This window comes from Lepus europaeus, chromosome 6 (assembly GCF_033115175.1).
Source record: "Lepus europaeus isolate LE1 chromosome 6, mLepTim1.pri, whole genome shotgun sequence".
In the NCBI taxonomy this organism is placed as follows: domain Eukaryota; kingdom Metazoa; phylum Chordata; class Mammalia; order Lagomorpha; family Leporidae; genus Lepus; species Lepus europaeus.
In genome coordinates, this window is record NC_084832.1 from 59,982,426 (window position 1) to 59,997,415 (window position 14,990).

At 43.4% G+C, this 14,990-nt stretch overlaps 1 protein-coding gene across 1 annotated transcript in view; it reads left to right on the forward strand.

Annotated features, from left to right (window-relative positions):
• LRCH1 (leucine rich repeats and calponin homology domain containing 1) overlaps positions 1 to 14,990 on the forward strand; it is a 207,490-nt gene that overhangs the window by 90,649 nt on the left and 101,851 nt on the right. The window contains exon 2 of the mRNA XM_062194174.1: positions 12,794 to 12,938. Within this exon, the coding sequence (XP_062050158.1) occupies positions 12,794 to 12,938 (145 nt within the window). The remainder of the gene's footprint in view (positions 1 to 12,793; positions 12,939 to 14,990) is intronic.

Consider the following 14,990-nt stretch of genomic DNA (forward strand, 5'->3'; position numbering starts at 1 on the left):
ACACCAGGGAAGGGTCCTCCTCTCCCAGGTGTGCCCATGGCTCGCTCTCTCACTCTTGAGTGCTCCCCATTGCGGGCAGCAGCTTAACCCACTGGGCCCCAGCACTGGTCCCCTTAGTCATCCTCTCTAAGACTCCCTCTTCTCCCCCAGAACTCCTAGCTTGTTTTTCTCTTTGGCACATGCCATCTAGCTTACCATCAGTTCTGCCGAGAGTTTTGTCTGTGTCACCCCGCCCTAGAACATAAGTTCCCGAGGACAGGGTTTTGGCCACCGTGGGCCATGTCAGCCCGCTGCTCAGCCCTGTCGCTGGCGTGTATTGGTTGAGTGACTCCACTCAGAAGAAACTTTCACAAAACAAAAAAAACATTTCCCTTTCTTAAAGAATAGGCTTCATTGGACATTCCAAATTTTAATTTTAATCCGAAAGTTGAATGTTTTCTAAGGATATACAAAAGAAATTATAATTTAGGCTGCTTTCATCATTTTTATGCACATAAAATGCCATTAGTGATAAAAATACTATTCACATTATGTACAAGAATATTGCTATTGATTTTCAAATATGTATATAAAGTTTTCTTATAGGATATTAAATTTAAATATACTACAGTAGCTTTAAACTTCCAGGATCATATCTACTTAAGAGTATCACTAGTAATATTTTTCAGGTTTTTCTTGATAAAATTTATGGTAAGAATTCCTTCTTCAGCTTATTACACAACACCTTGAAACTGACAACAGAACTTGCAGGGTCATGTTTGAATTTTGCCTTATCTGAGAGTAATCAATTACTGTTATAAGTAATGCCATATGGCGGAAGTTGTGAATTCCACATGGTTTCTACTTCAGAATGATAGCTACTGCCTCACTTTACTTGATGTTTAACTCAGGTATTTGGAAAACTTGAGCAGTGAGCTCTATGACTAGTCAGTCCGTAATTTATTCCACATAAAAGGGAGGATTCATTTCTTTATCTTGGAGCTCTTTTAACACATTTCTATGCCAAATTTAATTTAGAGAGTCAATAATTACATCTTTGATGATAAAAGATCTTACATCTTCTCCTGCCTGAGATCATTTACAGTACATTATAAAAAAAAGGACATTGATACTTGATTTGCTTCAGAAAGGCTTATTAAAATAGGAAGGACCCAATCAATAATATTATGTGAATGTGCTGTGAAAACTGGAAAAGCTCTACATCCCCTGTACTTTGAGGAGTATCAGCTTCCCTAGTGTTTCTGTTTGTTGTTTGTAAAGTGTATGGTAAACGAACATTTAATTAGATGAGGGTTATGGTTAACTGAAGTATGCTAGACTCTTTCTCAGTATATTTGATTTGGAAACTAAGTTGGAAACTTAGTTGGAAACTAAGGTGAAAATCCTAGGAAATGTGTGTGTGTGTGGTCTGATCATTTTTATTATAAAGGGCTTTCTTTGCTGCAAAGAACTTTTTTTTTTAATTTGACAGGCAGAGTTAGTGAGAGAGACAGAGAGAAAGGTCTTCCTTCTGTTGGTTCACCCCCCAAATGGCTGCTACGGCTGGCATTGGGCCAATCTGACACCAGGAGCCAGGTGCTTCTCCTGGTCTCCCATGTGGGTGCAGGGCCCAAGCACTTGGGCCATCCTCCACTGCACTCCTGGGCCACAGCAGAGAGCTGGCCTGGAAGAGGGGCAATCAGGACTAGAACCCAGTGCCCATATGGGACGCCGGCGCCGCAGGCCGAGGATTAACCAAGTGAGCCATGGCGCTGGCCCTGAACTTTTTTTTTTTTTTTTATAGTGGAGAGTTTCAGTATTTACATAATCACCTGCTCACAGCAGGGCGTTGTTTCATTCTGGATAGTAAGCTTGGAATGAGGATAAAACCCCTGCAAGCCAGGGGCCAAAGGCTTCTCTGAGCCTGCTTCCCTGCCTTTCCCTCCCTGTACAGAAGTCTACTCCCTTCTGTGACCCCCGCATAAGCACGCGAGTCTGGGCACGGTGGAGGCCAGTGTGCCTCAGCGTCCTTGGCTCTTGCTGTCTTTGCATTCCCCAAATCACTCACCTTGCAGCCCTTGTCAGGTGCCTTAATCACTGATAACCCGTCTCCCTCTAATTACCACGTGAAGAGGCCGTCTGAGCTGCTGGCTAGAGCCTGTTATCAGCTGCTCCACTTTGCCAAGCAACACGGCATTCCTTGAGAGACTGAGGCCTGTGATTTAGGGACAGGCCTCACCGGGGAAAATCTTAGAGACCTCTGTCTTCCCTCCAGTGCCACAGACAACCCCAAGCCTCCTGCCCTCCCCTCATGTCGGTGGCCTGCCCTTTCTGTTCCCTGCCCAGGGTGTCACAGTCTTGACATGGCCTCATGCCTAGATTATTTACAGCGCATTGTAAGAAAAGAAAGATGATAGCATTTGATTTGCCGCCAGAAGGCTTTTTAAAACAGGAAGGACCAAATCAATGATACATGAATGTGCTGTGAAAACCATAATGCCACATCCTCTTTACCTCTGAGGGGTGCTATCAACTTCCCTAATGTTTTCATTTTTTAAGGACATAATAAAAGAAAAATCTAAAATCTGCCCCCAGCAGAGCCCACACCCCATTGTACTAGCCAGGAAGCGCAGGGGGACGCCTGTCCCTTGTCTGTGCGCGCTCTGCTCTCTGGAATGTCGCCACTGGGCTGTGTGTGTCTCCCTTTCTGCACCCTGAGGCTGTTAGAGCAGGAGCTGTGGCCTCATTACACAAGTATGTCTTTTTCTAGTTGCCATTTCTGGAGTTCTAGACGCTGCTGACTGCTGCGTGTCTATCAGCTGACTTCCTTCCAGCATTTACGAGGGGCAAAGGCATACATCTGACACTGGGATGAGTGAGGGGATGGACACACTGGTCAGCAGATGGAGCTGGAGGAAACCATTGGATAAGCTGACTGCTAACCTAGTGGAAAAGGAAGTCTTCAAATGGACTTGCAGATTTTGCCCACAGTATGTGTTTCATGTGCTTGTTGGTTAGATTTTTAGCTCCTTTGAAGCCAGACCTTGGTTTATGTTGTCCCATAGAGATTCTTCTTAGAGTGCTCTGCTCTCTTCCAGGTGCTGCTCCAAGGGTATATATATATATATATATATATACATACATATATATATACATACACACACACATATATATATAACACACACACATATATATATATATATAAACATATATATATATGTTTTCTCATGGAGTCCTTTCAGTAACTTAGTGTAGGACCAGTATTGTTAGAATTCTCCTATTACAAGTGAAAAAGTTGAGGCCTAGAGAAATTACGTAATTATTTCCTAGTCTACTCAGCTAGGGCCAGGATTTGAACTCAAGCTGTCTGACCCAAGAACCAGTTTTCCTGCCACGTTTTCCATTTGGTTTGCTCAACAAATAATTTTTGAGCTGTAATAGTATACCAGTGAGCAGTGCAAGGGTTAGGACCTTCAAGGACCTTGTATTCTAAGAGGTGGGAGAGAGAAAATTAACCACCTTCACACATGAATAAATAAACAACTAGGTGCTAAGCAGAGAGAGAGAGAGAGAGAAGAAAAAGAGAGGAAAAAAAAGCACAGGCCAGAGTCAAAGGGTAAAGATGGCTATGCTGATCTGTAAGCAGGTGATGAGGGCAGATCTCTTGGATCACTCATTAGATTTCCACTGTTGGACATGATTTCTTTGTTGGTCTCTAGTGCCATATCCCGAGATCCTGGTTCGCTCAAAACTTGCAGGAATCCACTTATTTCTGCCCCGGCAATCCTGGCAGCGTGGGGGAGTTTTGTCTGTGGAGTTGGGGAGTTGTCAGCCCTGGCTCTGCCCCTTGGCTGCAGTAGCCCTCCCCGACTGCCATGTGTTTGTTGGGTCTGCAACCCTCTGGGTGCTGAATCGTGGGGTCAGGGAGGGATGCCTGTGTGGAGAGAGGGGTGAGGACTGAGAGGCAGCCACCAGGAATGTTGTGGAGTGGGGAGGAAGGTGGGGCCTGGTAGGATGACGTGGAAAGCGCCCTCCCGTGTCGGTATAGAAGAGCATGGGTTGGCCCACCGAGGCAGTGGTCCCAGGAGGAGCCAAGCAGAGGCTGGGGAAGATGCCAGGCCCAGGGCAGCCCCCATCAGGACTAGGGAAGCAGCAGGCCCCGTGTGCTTCGTGGAGGTCCAAGGCTTTAGGTTCAGATATGAAGGACACGTTATGTGGTCCATTTATTATTGAGACATTACGATTGGCACCAATGCCCTCAAATCCAATATCCAGGATCCTGCGTTTTTGGTGTCATGTGGTCTTCTAGACCTGGGTATGGTTCTGAGGTCCAGGATTAGGCCTGCCTTCTGGCCGGGCAGCAGGCCGCTGCGCACGAGGCTCCGGGCTTTGCTGGACCCTCATGCCTGTGCTTCCTGGCTCTGGGTGGCCGAGAACTTGGGATGTTTTTGCTGCAGCGCGGGGGCCTGGTTCCTCCTGAGGCACCGCTTTTCCTTTTTTTTCACAAAAGCAGCAGCATGCCCCCTCCGACGGTGCTGCCTGCACATCGACTGTTTTTCTGCCCGACCCTGCTTATTTTTATTCAGCTGGCTACTTTATTTTAGGGCTTTGCAAAGCTTGTTTTGGCAGTGGCCACCCGTATTGTTTTATTTCTGGCTGCACACGGCTTTCATGTGAATGCTTCAATTAAGAAGCGGACGCGGGGAGTTCGTGGTGCTGGGCTTCCGGTTTGCTGCCCGGCTGTGCTGGCACGGAGCTGCGCGGCTCTCGCTGCACGGCCGGACCCCAGGCTGGGTTTCCAGGGAGAAGAAGCAGTGCCGGCTTGGGCTGGGTGGGGGGAGCAAGCACTGACGACAGGACCTCTCCCTTCTGGAGCATGTATTAGGGACCTGGTACAGAGAGGCCCCTTACTTGTAGCACAGGGCTGCAGAATGTATTTAAGGCCCGCTAACCAGCATCTGAAATGAATCTGTCTTTTCCTGCATTTTATGAGATAGGCCTGGGTGAACAATTCTTTGCCTCTTACGTGAGCCTCCCCATCCTGCAAGTTCAGGGTGGAACTTCCTGTACTTACTGTGTGTCCTTAGGCAAGTTCACTCACCTGTCTGGTCCTTAGTGTCTGCATTGTAGCTGGGCATTATAGCTGCAGGTGCAGCTAGGTTGTGTTGAGGATAAAGTGGAGGGGAGGGGACACTGATTTTCCATGGTCATGGCTGATTATAAACAGCAAAACTTCATCATCCTAGGCCGGATTTTTTTTTTTTTTTCCTGATGGTATCTGAAACTGGCAGGGGAGGAATTTCAAAGTCAGGTGTCTCAATTGCGGCTGACTTCCTTTCCCTTTTGGGAATCTTCCTTAGGGTTGGTTAGTGGGTTCCTGAAGATACAAGATGATTTCCACGTTAGCCTAAATACAGCAGAGGAGAGCGAGCGTGCCCCATTTCTGCACTCTCTTTCCCAGTAATGCAGTGAATTGAGAGTTCAATGCCACGCAGAGACAAGCAGGTCATGTATGGGACGCTGCCTTCAGGGAAGTAGGGTACTTAGGGTAAGCAGCAGGTCAGGCCTGGGTTTCTGTTTGCCAAGCTCCACGTACTCCCAGAATGAAGCCTATCCGTTCACATTATTTTCAGCACTTTCCTTTTGGTGCACGATGTTGGTAACTTGCTAAGTTCTGGGCAAATTCTCAGAGCTTGTGCACCTTATTTTGGATGATACTGTGCTTTGAATATATCAATGGCTCCTGGGCTCATATCAATGGTCAGGTCTCAAAGTCATGGATTAATGATGCTAAGAGGTGGGAGCTTGATTCATCCAGTTGTGTCTAGGAGGTGAGTCTAGTAGGAGGTTTTCTGGTCATTGGGTACATGCCCTTGGAAGGCAGTTCTTCCCTAAGGGTTGGTTACGAAATCCTGAGTCAGACCCAGTTGCTCCTTCTGCCCCCTGGATGACCATGTCATCATTGCTCCATTCATGCTTTGCCATTGGGGACAAGTGGACCGCCCTCAGTACTGGACTGTGAACCTCCAAAATCATGCGACAAAATAAACCTCTTTTAATCATAGGTAGGTATTTTTATAATGATGAAAATTGATAATTTTTAATAAGTTTGTTATTGAGAGAGCAATAGCCAAGCAGACAATGCTCCATGCACTGGTTCACCCCTGAAATGTCCACAATGGCCAGGGCCAGATGAAGCCAAAACCAGTGTGTAGGAACTCAGTCCAGGTCTCCTGTGTGAGTGACAGGGATCCAACTGCTTGAGCCATCACCTGCTTCTTCCTGCAGGGTGCACATTAGCAGGAAGCTGGGGTTGGAAGCAGAGCTGGGACAGGAGCCCAGGTCATGCGTTATATGCTGATGAATAGAGGAATAAATCAGCATATCACTCATTAACTTGGAAAAAAGTCAGACTTTTCTATTTTTCAGTTTTGTTCGAAGTTGAACAATGCTGATAAAGGCAACTGGTTTGGTATTGACATTAAAAGAGTGTCTGAGCTCTGTGTAGGTTTTCCAATATAGCTTCTTTCTTTTCATCTAGAAACACAAACCCAGGGTGAGAGAGCGCCCATGGCATAGAGAAATTCTCACTCACTCAGTGCACAAGAAATCTGATCATTTGACTGGCGGTATAGGCCTGTAGTTACTTGCACATAATGTATGGCCCAACTTTTAATAAGGGGTTCCTGAAGAAGTCCATACAGGACAGCACACTAAACAAGACTTGAAGATAAGATACTGGCTGCAGTTTTGAAGGGCCGGCCTGGGGGAGGGGAGGCATTCAGGTTTGAGCAGGTGTACCTTTTGCTGGCAGCAGGCAGGACTCATCCCGTCCCTGAGATGCTCTGAGCAGCCCTGGGTGCAGCTTCTGCTTCTGGACCAAGTCAGGCTTCCGGAGAAGCCTTGGGAAAAATGTTAAACTTTCCCCTCGACACTGGAGATTCTGGAGAAGATAAGAAGGGAAGAGAGCAAATAAAATCTGTTCTGTAAATAGTGATGAAATACCAGACTCATACCCTAATTATCACATTATTCCAGATTCTTTCCTTTTTTTTTTTTTACCAAGTTGTAAATAATGTTACCTTTAGTAACTTAACCAAGTATTCCAAATTTGCTTAATTTGTAAGCAATTTTATAATTTTAGTTCTCCTACCATTTCCCTCAAGTTTGAAAACAAAATTCAGATTACTTTGTAGAACATAGATTGTATAGTGCAGTGACCAGTTTGTTAAAAGGATGTGCCAGTGTTTACTATGTGTTTGTATTTTGTAATATAATAATTTTCTGATATTATATATTTGTAATATTGCATTTTATGATATTTAACTGCTGGTATTGATTGTTATAAGGAAATAAAATCACTTGGATTCCAGTACTTCTGTCTTAAAATAATTGAATTCTGAAGTCCAGAGATCTAGGCTCTGAGAGGCATATGAGAGCTGCCAGGTGTGCGTGTGCTCTGATTTTACCTACCTGCAATCAGAGACAGAACACTGAGTAACTTGCTTACGTATCTCAGGTTGTTGTAGATTTAGAATTGCTCTTCTGCTCTCAGGTTGGAGTGGTTTCTGTTAGAAATTTGATAATTTATTGTCTTTTAAGAAGTTTGTGGTTGTACAACAATGTTTCTTTAAAAAGAAAACCCTAAATAACTTTTTTTTTTTTGGCTGAAAAAAACAAGCATTAAGAGTGGACATTTGGTGGAGCTGTTATATTTGATACAATTGCTTAGTACACCTGTGTTCTATATTAGAGTGCCTGGGTTCCAGTCCCAACCCCACCTCCGATTCCAGCTTCCTGCTAATATGTGGTTCATGTACTTGGGTAGCAGGCACCCAAGTGAGAGATCCAAATTGAGTTCCAACCTCCTGACTTCAGCCCAGCCCAGCCTTGATTGTTGTGGGCATTTGGGCAGTAAACCAACAGGTAAAAAGATAGCCCTCTGTCTCCACCTTTCAAAAAATTTAAGTAAATTTATTAAAGCATTAGTGACGCTGAAACTACTGAAAACTTTATTTTTACACTGAAAGTTGTTGAAACATTCTATATCTTTCTGCATCCAACTGGATCATATAGTTCTAGCAATTCTCAGAGAAGTAAAGTTGGAACGTAAACTGGAACCTCAGTGGAATTTTCTTGTAGTTGAACCTGACGGACAAATACGAGTTTTCCGGGCAAGTTTCCAACATTTATAGTCCGGTGCAATCACCCACATCTAATGAAGAGTTTCGGGAAGTAAGAATGCAAGAGGCTTCTGGAATTTTTTTCTGTTTAGGTTCTAAACATTCATGAAAGGAAGCTTTCTTTAGTATTTCCTTTTAATTGACTAAGAAGGACCTCACATCACAGTTTTCTTTGGCTTTTTAGCTCTTTTCTCATAAAACAAATTCTTTAAGTAGAAAAAGAATAACAATACTGATGAGAGGGTTCTTTGCTTTAAAAAATTAGACACACACAGATGATTATGCATATTATAGAAATGTGCATGTATTTCATGTCATGTCATCTCAAGATACAGAGGATCCACAGTGAGAAGCTTCCTCCCTCTCACTCCTCCTGTCCACCTAGACAGAGATCCTTGCTCCAGAAATAACCCTTCTACCAATTTCTTGTCTAGCCCTTCAGAGATAAAATATTTATAGCTAAATGATTGTGTAAATATCCACTAGAAAACACAGATACTCTGCACTGTTTTGTACTTGCTTTTAAAAAACCATTTACACTGTGTCTTGGAGGTGGTTTCCTATCAGCACATACAGAGCTACATCATTCATTTTAATAGCTGCACAGTTTTAATGTTCCATTATGGAATATGATTAATGTTACGTTCCATCAGAATTAAAATCACATTAGTATGGATTGGCTGTCTTAATTTTAGTCATCTTTATGATATTTACTAATGGTAAATTAATATTTAACCAGCCTTCACTGATAATTAAATTGCATTTTATCTTTTGCTGTTTCAAAATATATCACTTGCGCACATAGGAATGCATCCGTAGATGAAGAAAGGTTGCTAAGCTGAATTACATTTGTAACTGTTAAGTCCTAGGTACTTAAGGTAGACAACATGATGTTTTGGTGCACGTATACACGCATAGTGAAATGACAGCTGTGGTCAACCAAATTAACTAATCCACCATCTGTAGTTTTCCGTGTGTGTGTGTGTGTGTGTGGCAAAAGCACCTAACAGTCTACTCTCAGCACATTTCCAGGCCATAGTAAGATATGATTAACAGTTTGGTCAGTGTCGGCGCTTCCTCACCCTACAGAGCTGCTGTCTTCTACCTTTTGCTCTAAGCTCCTCATTTTGGTAGATATTCCTAAAATGTTCTTCACCTCATGTCCTCCACATCCTCAGCATTACCGTGTGCTTATCCGATCTTTTATTCATCAGCCTAATTGAACTATCTCCATGGGGCTGTCCTTTGCATTGCTGTGATTCGAGTGAGGTTGATGACTCTTATCCTTATGCTTAGGAGCCATTTGTGTGCCTGTTCTGTGAGCCATCTTTTTCCTAGTGTATTTCGCTCAGTTTCGTTCTTACTGATTGTAGAAGCTCTTTCTATGTAAAAAAGATTAGCCTGTTGGATTTATGAGTGGTAGGACTTCGCCCAACCCCCCAACCCCCACGCATGCATGGGTGAAGTTCCGTTTGTTGTAAAATGCCTTGAGTGTGTTTTTATGTGTCAGATTTATCTGTTTGGTTTTATGTCATCTGTGGAAAGGCCTTCCTTATCCTAAGATCCTAAACCCTAGTTTCCCACCTGTTGTCCTATTGCTGCTATGACTTTGTTGTTGGCAGTGAGGCAGGGTTCTGGATGGCTTCAGGTACTCAGCAGCTTCTCAAGCAACCACCTGACCTTGCATTTTCTCCCTGTTGACTTCAAGTGCCGCCTGGGTTGCACAGTTGATTTCCATATGTGTATCTCTTTGGCTCATTTCTCATCTTTGCAATTTGTTCCAATGAGCTTTCCATCTCTCCGCCACATTGCTTTCTCATGTATTTTTGATGTCTGGCACAGCTGGTTCCTCTCATAACTCCTGTTTTTTGGAGAGAGGTGTTATCATTTTGTGCTGTTATTTTACCATGTGCCTTTTAGAATCACCTTGTCTGATAATCCTTACTTTTTTTTTTTTAAGTTAGGAGTGCATTTTAAATCTTTCAGGTATAACAGAATGGACACCTTTTTGATATGGAGCTTTCTTTAATTAATGGAACAGCCTTTTGATTGGTTTAACTTTTGTGTTGCGTTTTGCCATTTTCTTCATATAAACTCTATGCTATTTCTTAAAAAATTAAGTCTCTCACCCTTCTGTAATTGCCATAGGTAGGTCTCTGCTGTTATCTCAGCTTGCTAGTTCGTGTGTGAAGCCTGATGTCTCAGCATATTAGTTTTCGTCCCTGTATCATTGTTACGCTCTTAGGTGATTTTCTGTTGATAACTCTTGGATTTTACAGCAGAACAATCATCTTAACTACAAATAAGTAGTTTTGTCTTATCCTTTCCAACTTTGAGTCTTGTTTCCTTTCCTTGTCTACCTTCCTCTGATTATCTTCTGAACACTGATAAATAAGTGGTAATTTTAGCAGTAAATAAAAGCATTCTCTTCTCCTCTCTCATCCACTCTCTCTTTGTGTGTGTGTGTGTGTGTATAACATGAAAGGAAGTATCTGACTCTTCTGGTTTTGCTAAGCAGTTGTATACTGGGCACCAGAGCACAGTCAGAAGCAGGTGGTGGGTTCTAGAGTTCCACGGCACGGTGGGGTGACTGCAGTTCACAGTGCTGCACGTGGAGCTGGGAGAGAGGAGCCGGTAGTCTCTAAGCAGAAATAAAAGATGAGAAAATGGAAATGCTCGTCAATTAACTTAATCAGTTTACACTCTTTACATGTGTTAGAATATAGCGGTGTATCCCATAAAAATGTACAGGTTTGGCCGGCGCTGCGGCTCAATAGGCTAATCTTCCGCCTGCGGCACCAGCACCCCGGGTTCTAGTCCCGGTCGGGGCACCGGATTCTGTCCTGGTTGCCCCTCTTCCAGTCCAGCTCTCTGCTATGGCCCGGGAGTGCAGTGGAGGATGGCCCAAGTGCTTGGGCCCTGCACCCGCATGGGAGACCAGGAGAAGCACCTGGCTCCTGCCTTCGGATCAGCACGGTGCGCTGGCTGTGGCTGCCATTTGGGGGGAGAACCAACAGAAAAGGAAGACCTTTCTCTCTTTCTCACTGTCCATTCTGCCTATCCAAAAAAAAAAAAAAAGTCCAGTTTCTTCATGTTAATTAAAAAAAAAACAGGGAAAACAAAGAGAATGAATATAAATGTTCTAAAAGTGATATGTGATGATGAACACACAACTCAGTAAAGTTACGGGGGGGGGGGTGTCAATGCATTGTAAACTTGAAATGGGTCAGTTTTTGGTATATAAAAATACACATCAATAAAATGTTCTTAATAACAAATGAACGTATCATTTTATCCAGTGTCTTTTGAGTATCCATGGAGATTATCATATGCTATTTCACCTTTGGTCTACTTGTATGTCAAATTGTTGTAATAACCTTTATTACTAGATAAATGCTACTTACTGTATGTTAATATTTTTATGTTCTACTGAATTCTATTTGCTAATGTTTAGAATTAGGGATTGACATCAATGTTTAGTGGGTTCATGGATATGTAGTTTCCCTTTCATGTACTTTCCTTGTTAGGTGATCATGCCAATATTATACCTAACTTTTTAAGTAAAATTTTGGCAATGTTCCTTCTTATTATATGGGTTGGAATGATTGAAATATTATCAGATTATTCCTTTAAAAATTTTTGTTACAATTCTCCCTCTGGAGCCATTTGGTCCTGTTTATTTGTATATTTGTTTACTGGTGGGGGCGTCAGGGGACGTAGCTCTTTCACTCCCACTCCCAGGATGGCACTGAACTACTCGTGTTTTCTTCATCCCTCCCCTTGGTCAGGGTGCATGTGGCGTGTTGTTCACTAGGCATTTTCACTGCTGCAGGACGAGGTGATGTCTTACCGTCGAGGTCGTGTTTTCGGGAGTGCTCTTTCCTCATATCCAGTGTTTTGTGATGTTTGGCGGTCATGTCTCCCATTCCGAGACTTAGGTATTGGGGGTTATTCCGTCATTTTACTGGTGAGGGATGATACTGTGAGCCATGCATGCTGCGTGCTTATGTCACTCTGTAGACCAGTGTTACCGTTTTTATACACTTGGTTGGTGGACTCCAGTTTTCCTGGTGGTCATGTGGCAGAAAGACTTGGTTCTTTCTAGATGTTGATTTCTCTTGTGGTTTTAGTGAATAAAATGTTTTTGTAGAGTTTTATTACGTGCAGAGGGTATGAAAGCCATCTTGCTTGTGTATAAGAGTGTATTCCCCAGTTCAAAAGATTATACATATATATATATGTGTGTTACACATATATGTGCCAAATTGAGTTAATAATTATTGTAAGTATATGTACTCAAATATATTAAAGAATGGATTTTTTTTCCTAGAATGCATAAAGTAGCACGAGTTTGAGATAATTACAAGATAGAGGAAGAAATTTCCCTCTCATGGCATGGTTTGCAAATTAAGAAAGCTAAAAGTTTTACCAATTCTTTTGCTTTTCCTTATCCCATGTGTTGCTGAATGTAGCTAAGAAATTAGAAATCATAACACTATGGTAACAGATGCAAAAAATGATCATGTCAATCTAACTTCAGATTATAATATTGAGAAAAATATTCATGAATAATAAGATAATATGAGTTTGTTGAGGATTTATTGACAAAATATTCTTTTCTTCTCTCACAGATTTATCTAAAAACAGACTGGTTGAAGTTCCAATGGAATTGTGCCATTTCGTATCACTGGAAATTCTTAATCTGTATCACAATTGCATCCGAGTCATTCCCGAGGCCATCGTCAATCTGCAGATGCTGACTTACTTAAACTTGAGGTAGGTTACCTGTGAACGCTGTGGTCAGGTTCAATGAAGAAATACAACATAGTTTTGCTTTTTGTTTTTATTTCTGTAGTTTTCCCTCTTTGCAATTCCTTGACCATTCTTAGAAATAAGCCACCACGGAGATCATTTAAGAAATACCTTTTTGTAATGAATTTATAGTGCCTTTAATACTGCTGTTGGTACCAGACTTTCTGAACGTCTTATGACAAGATTTTTTGAAAATGATTTACATTGTATTAATCTTTCTTTAATTGGGGCTTGTAAGATTGTAGGCATGCCATTTTCAGATACTAAGGTAGATTTTGTCAGATCAGAGGGAAGGATAAGGGAGGTGACAAAGATTATGAATTCCAGGTTCTTGGCTTCAGCTTCGTCTACTCCCAGCTGTTGCAGGCAGCGGGGAATGAAGCAGTGGATGGAAGATTCTCTTTCTCTCTCTGTCTCTCTCTCTCTGTCTCTGGACTTTCAAGTAAACAAGTAAAATAGAAATTAATTAATTAATTTTTGAAAGGCATTCGTGGGAGCCAGCACTGTGGTATAATAGGTTAAGCCTCTACCTGCAGCACCAGCATCCCATACATACAGTTCATGTACCGGTTCAAGTCCTGGCTGCTCCACTTCTGATCCAGCTCCCTGCTAAGGGCCTGGGAAAGCAGTGGAAGATGGCCCAAGTGCTTGGGTCCCTGCACCCACATGGGAGACCCAAAAGAAGCTCCTAGCCCCTGACTTTGGATTGGCCCAGCTCCAGCTATTGGCGGCCCTTTGGGGAGTGAACCAGTGGATGAGACCTCCTCTCTCTTTGTCTCTCCTTGTCGGTGTCTGGATCTCTGCCTCTCAAATTAATAAATAAATCCTTAAAAAATAAAAAAGGCATTGAAGAGCGGAGACAGATTTTAAAAGCGAGAGACAAAATGTGGTGAGTCTCCAGGTGTTCTTGATAACATTGAGCCCATTCACTGTAAGCCTCCCAAAGAAAGTTAAGGAACAGAAAGTCACTCTAGCCATAGATAAAGTTTGCCCTATTACAGCCTGCTAAAGTCCGTCCGTGCTCTCGGAGGACGGTTTAACGCGTTGACTCCCAGAGTGTGCATGACATAGGCTGAGTGATATATCAACACCCCCGGTAGCCCTGGAGTGGGGTAAGTCAGTGACTCTAAGGCCTTGTTTTAGGCTTTCAAGCTGAGTGGTGCTTTGGTCACATTCTGGCTCCTTACTTCCAAAATCCTTGCCTCATGTTTGGGATTTCAGAAGAGAGAGTGGAACTGTTTTATCAAACTTTCTCTATTATGAAAATGAGCCCGTAGAGTTCAAGGGTACAGCCTTCATGCATGTCAGTTCTGTCATCTTCGTGCGGAGGTGGCACCTGATGAAGCAAGGCTCGTGCTGCTTAACAAACATACTCAGATTTGGAGTTCAGAATCCCAGGGGCCAGCGTCGTGGAGCAGCTTGCAATGCTGGTGTCCCATATCGGAGCGCAAGTTTGTATTCCACTTCCAATCCAGCTTCCTGCCAATGCACCCTGGAAGGCAGCAGATGATGGCCCATGTACCTGGGCCCCTGCCACTCATGTGGGAGACCTGGATGGAGTACCTGGCTCTTGACTTCAGGCAGGCTCAGAGCTGCCTATTGGAAAGTGAACCAGCGGATGAAAGCTCTCTGTCCCTCTCTCTGTGTCTCTCTCTCCCTCTTTCTCTCTCCTTTCAACTCTCTCCTTCTCTCCCCCTACCCCTGCGTTCCAAATAAATAAATAAGTTTAAAAAAAAAAACCTTAGAATTCCAGTGCACCAATTCATCACTTTATGACAGACAAAAACAGAGGATTTGGCCGGCGCCGTGGCTTAACAGGCTAATCCTCCACCTTGCGGCGCCGGCACACCGGGTTCTAGTCCTGGTCGGGGCGCCGGATTCTATCCCGGTTGCCCCTCTTCCAGTCCAGCTCTCTGCTATGGCCCGGGAAGGCAGTGGAGGATGGCCCAAGTGCTTGGGCCCTGCACCCGCATGGGAGACCAGGAGAAGCACCTGGCTCCTGGCTTCGGATCAGTG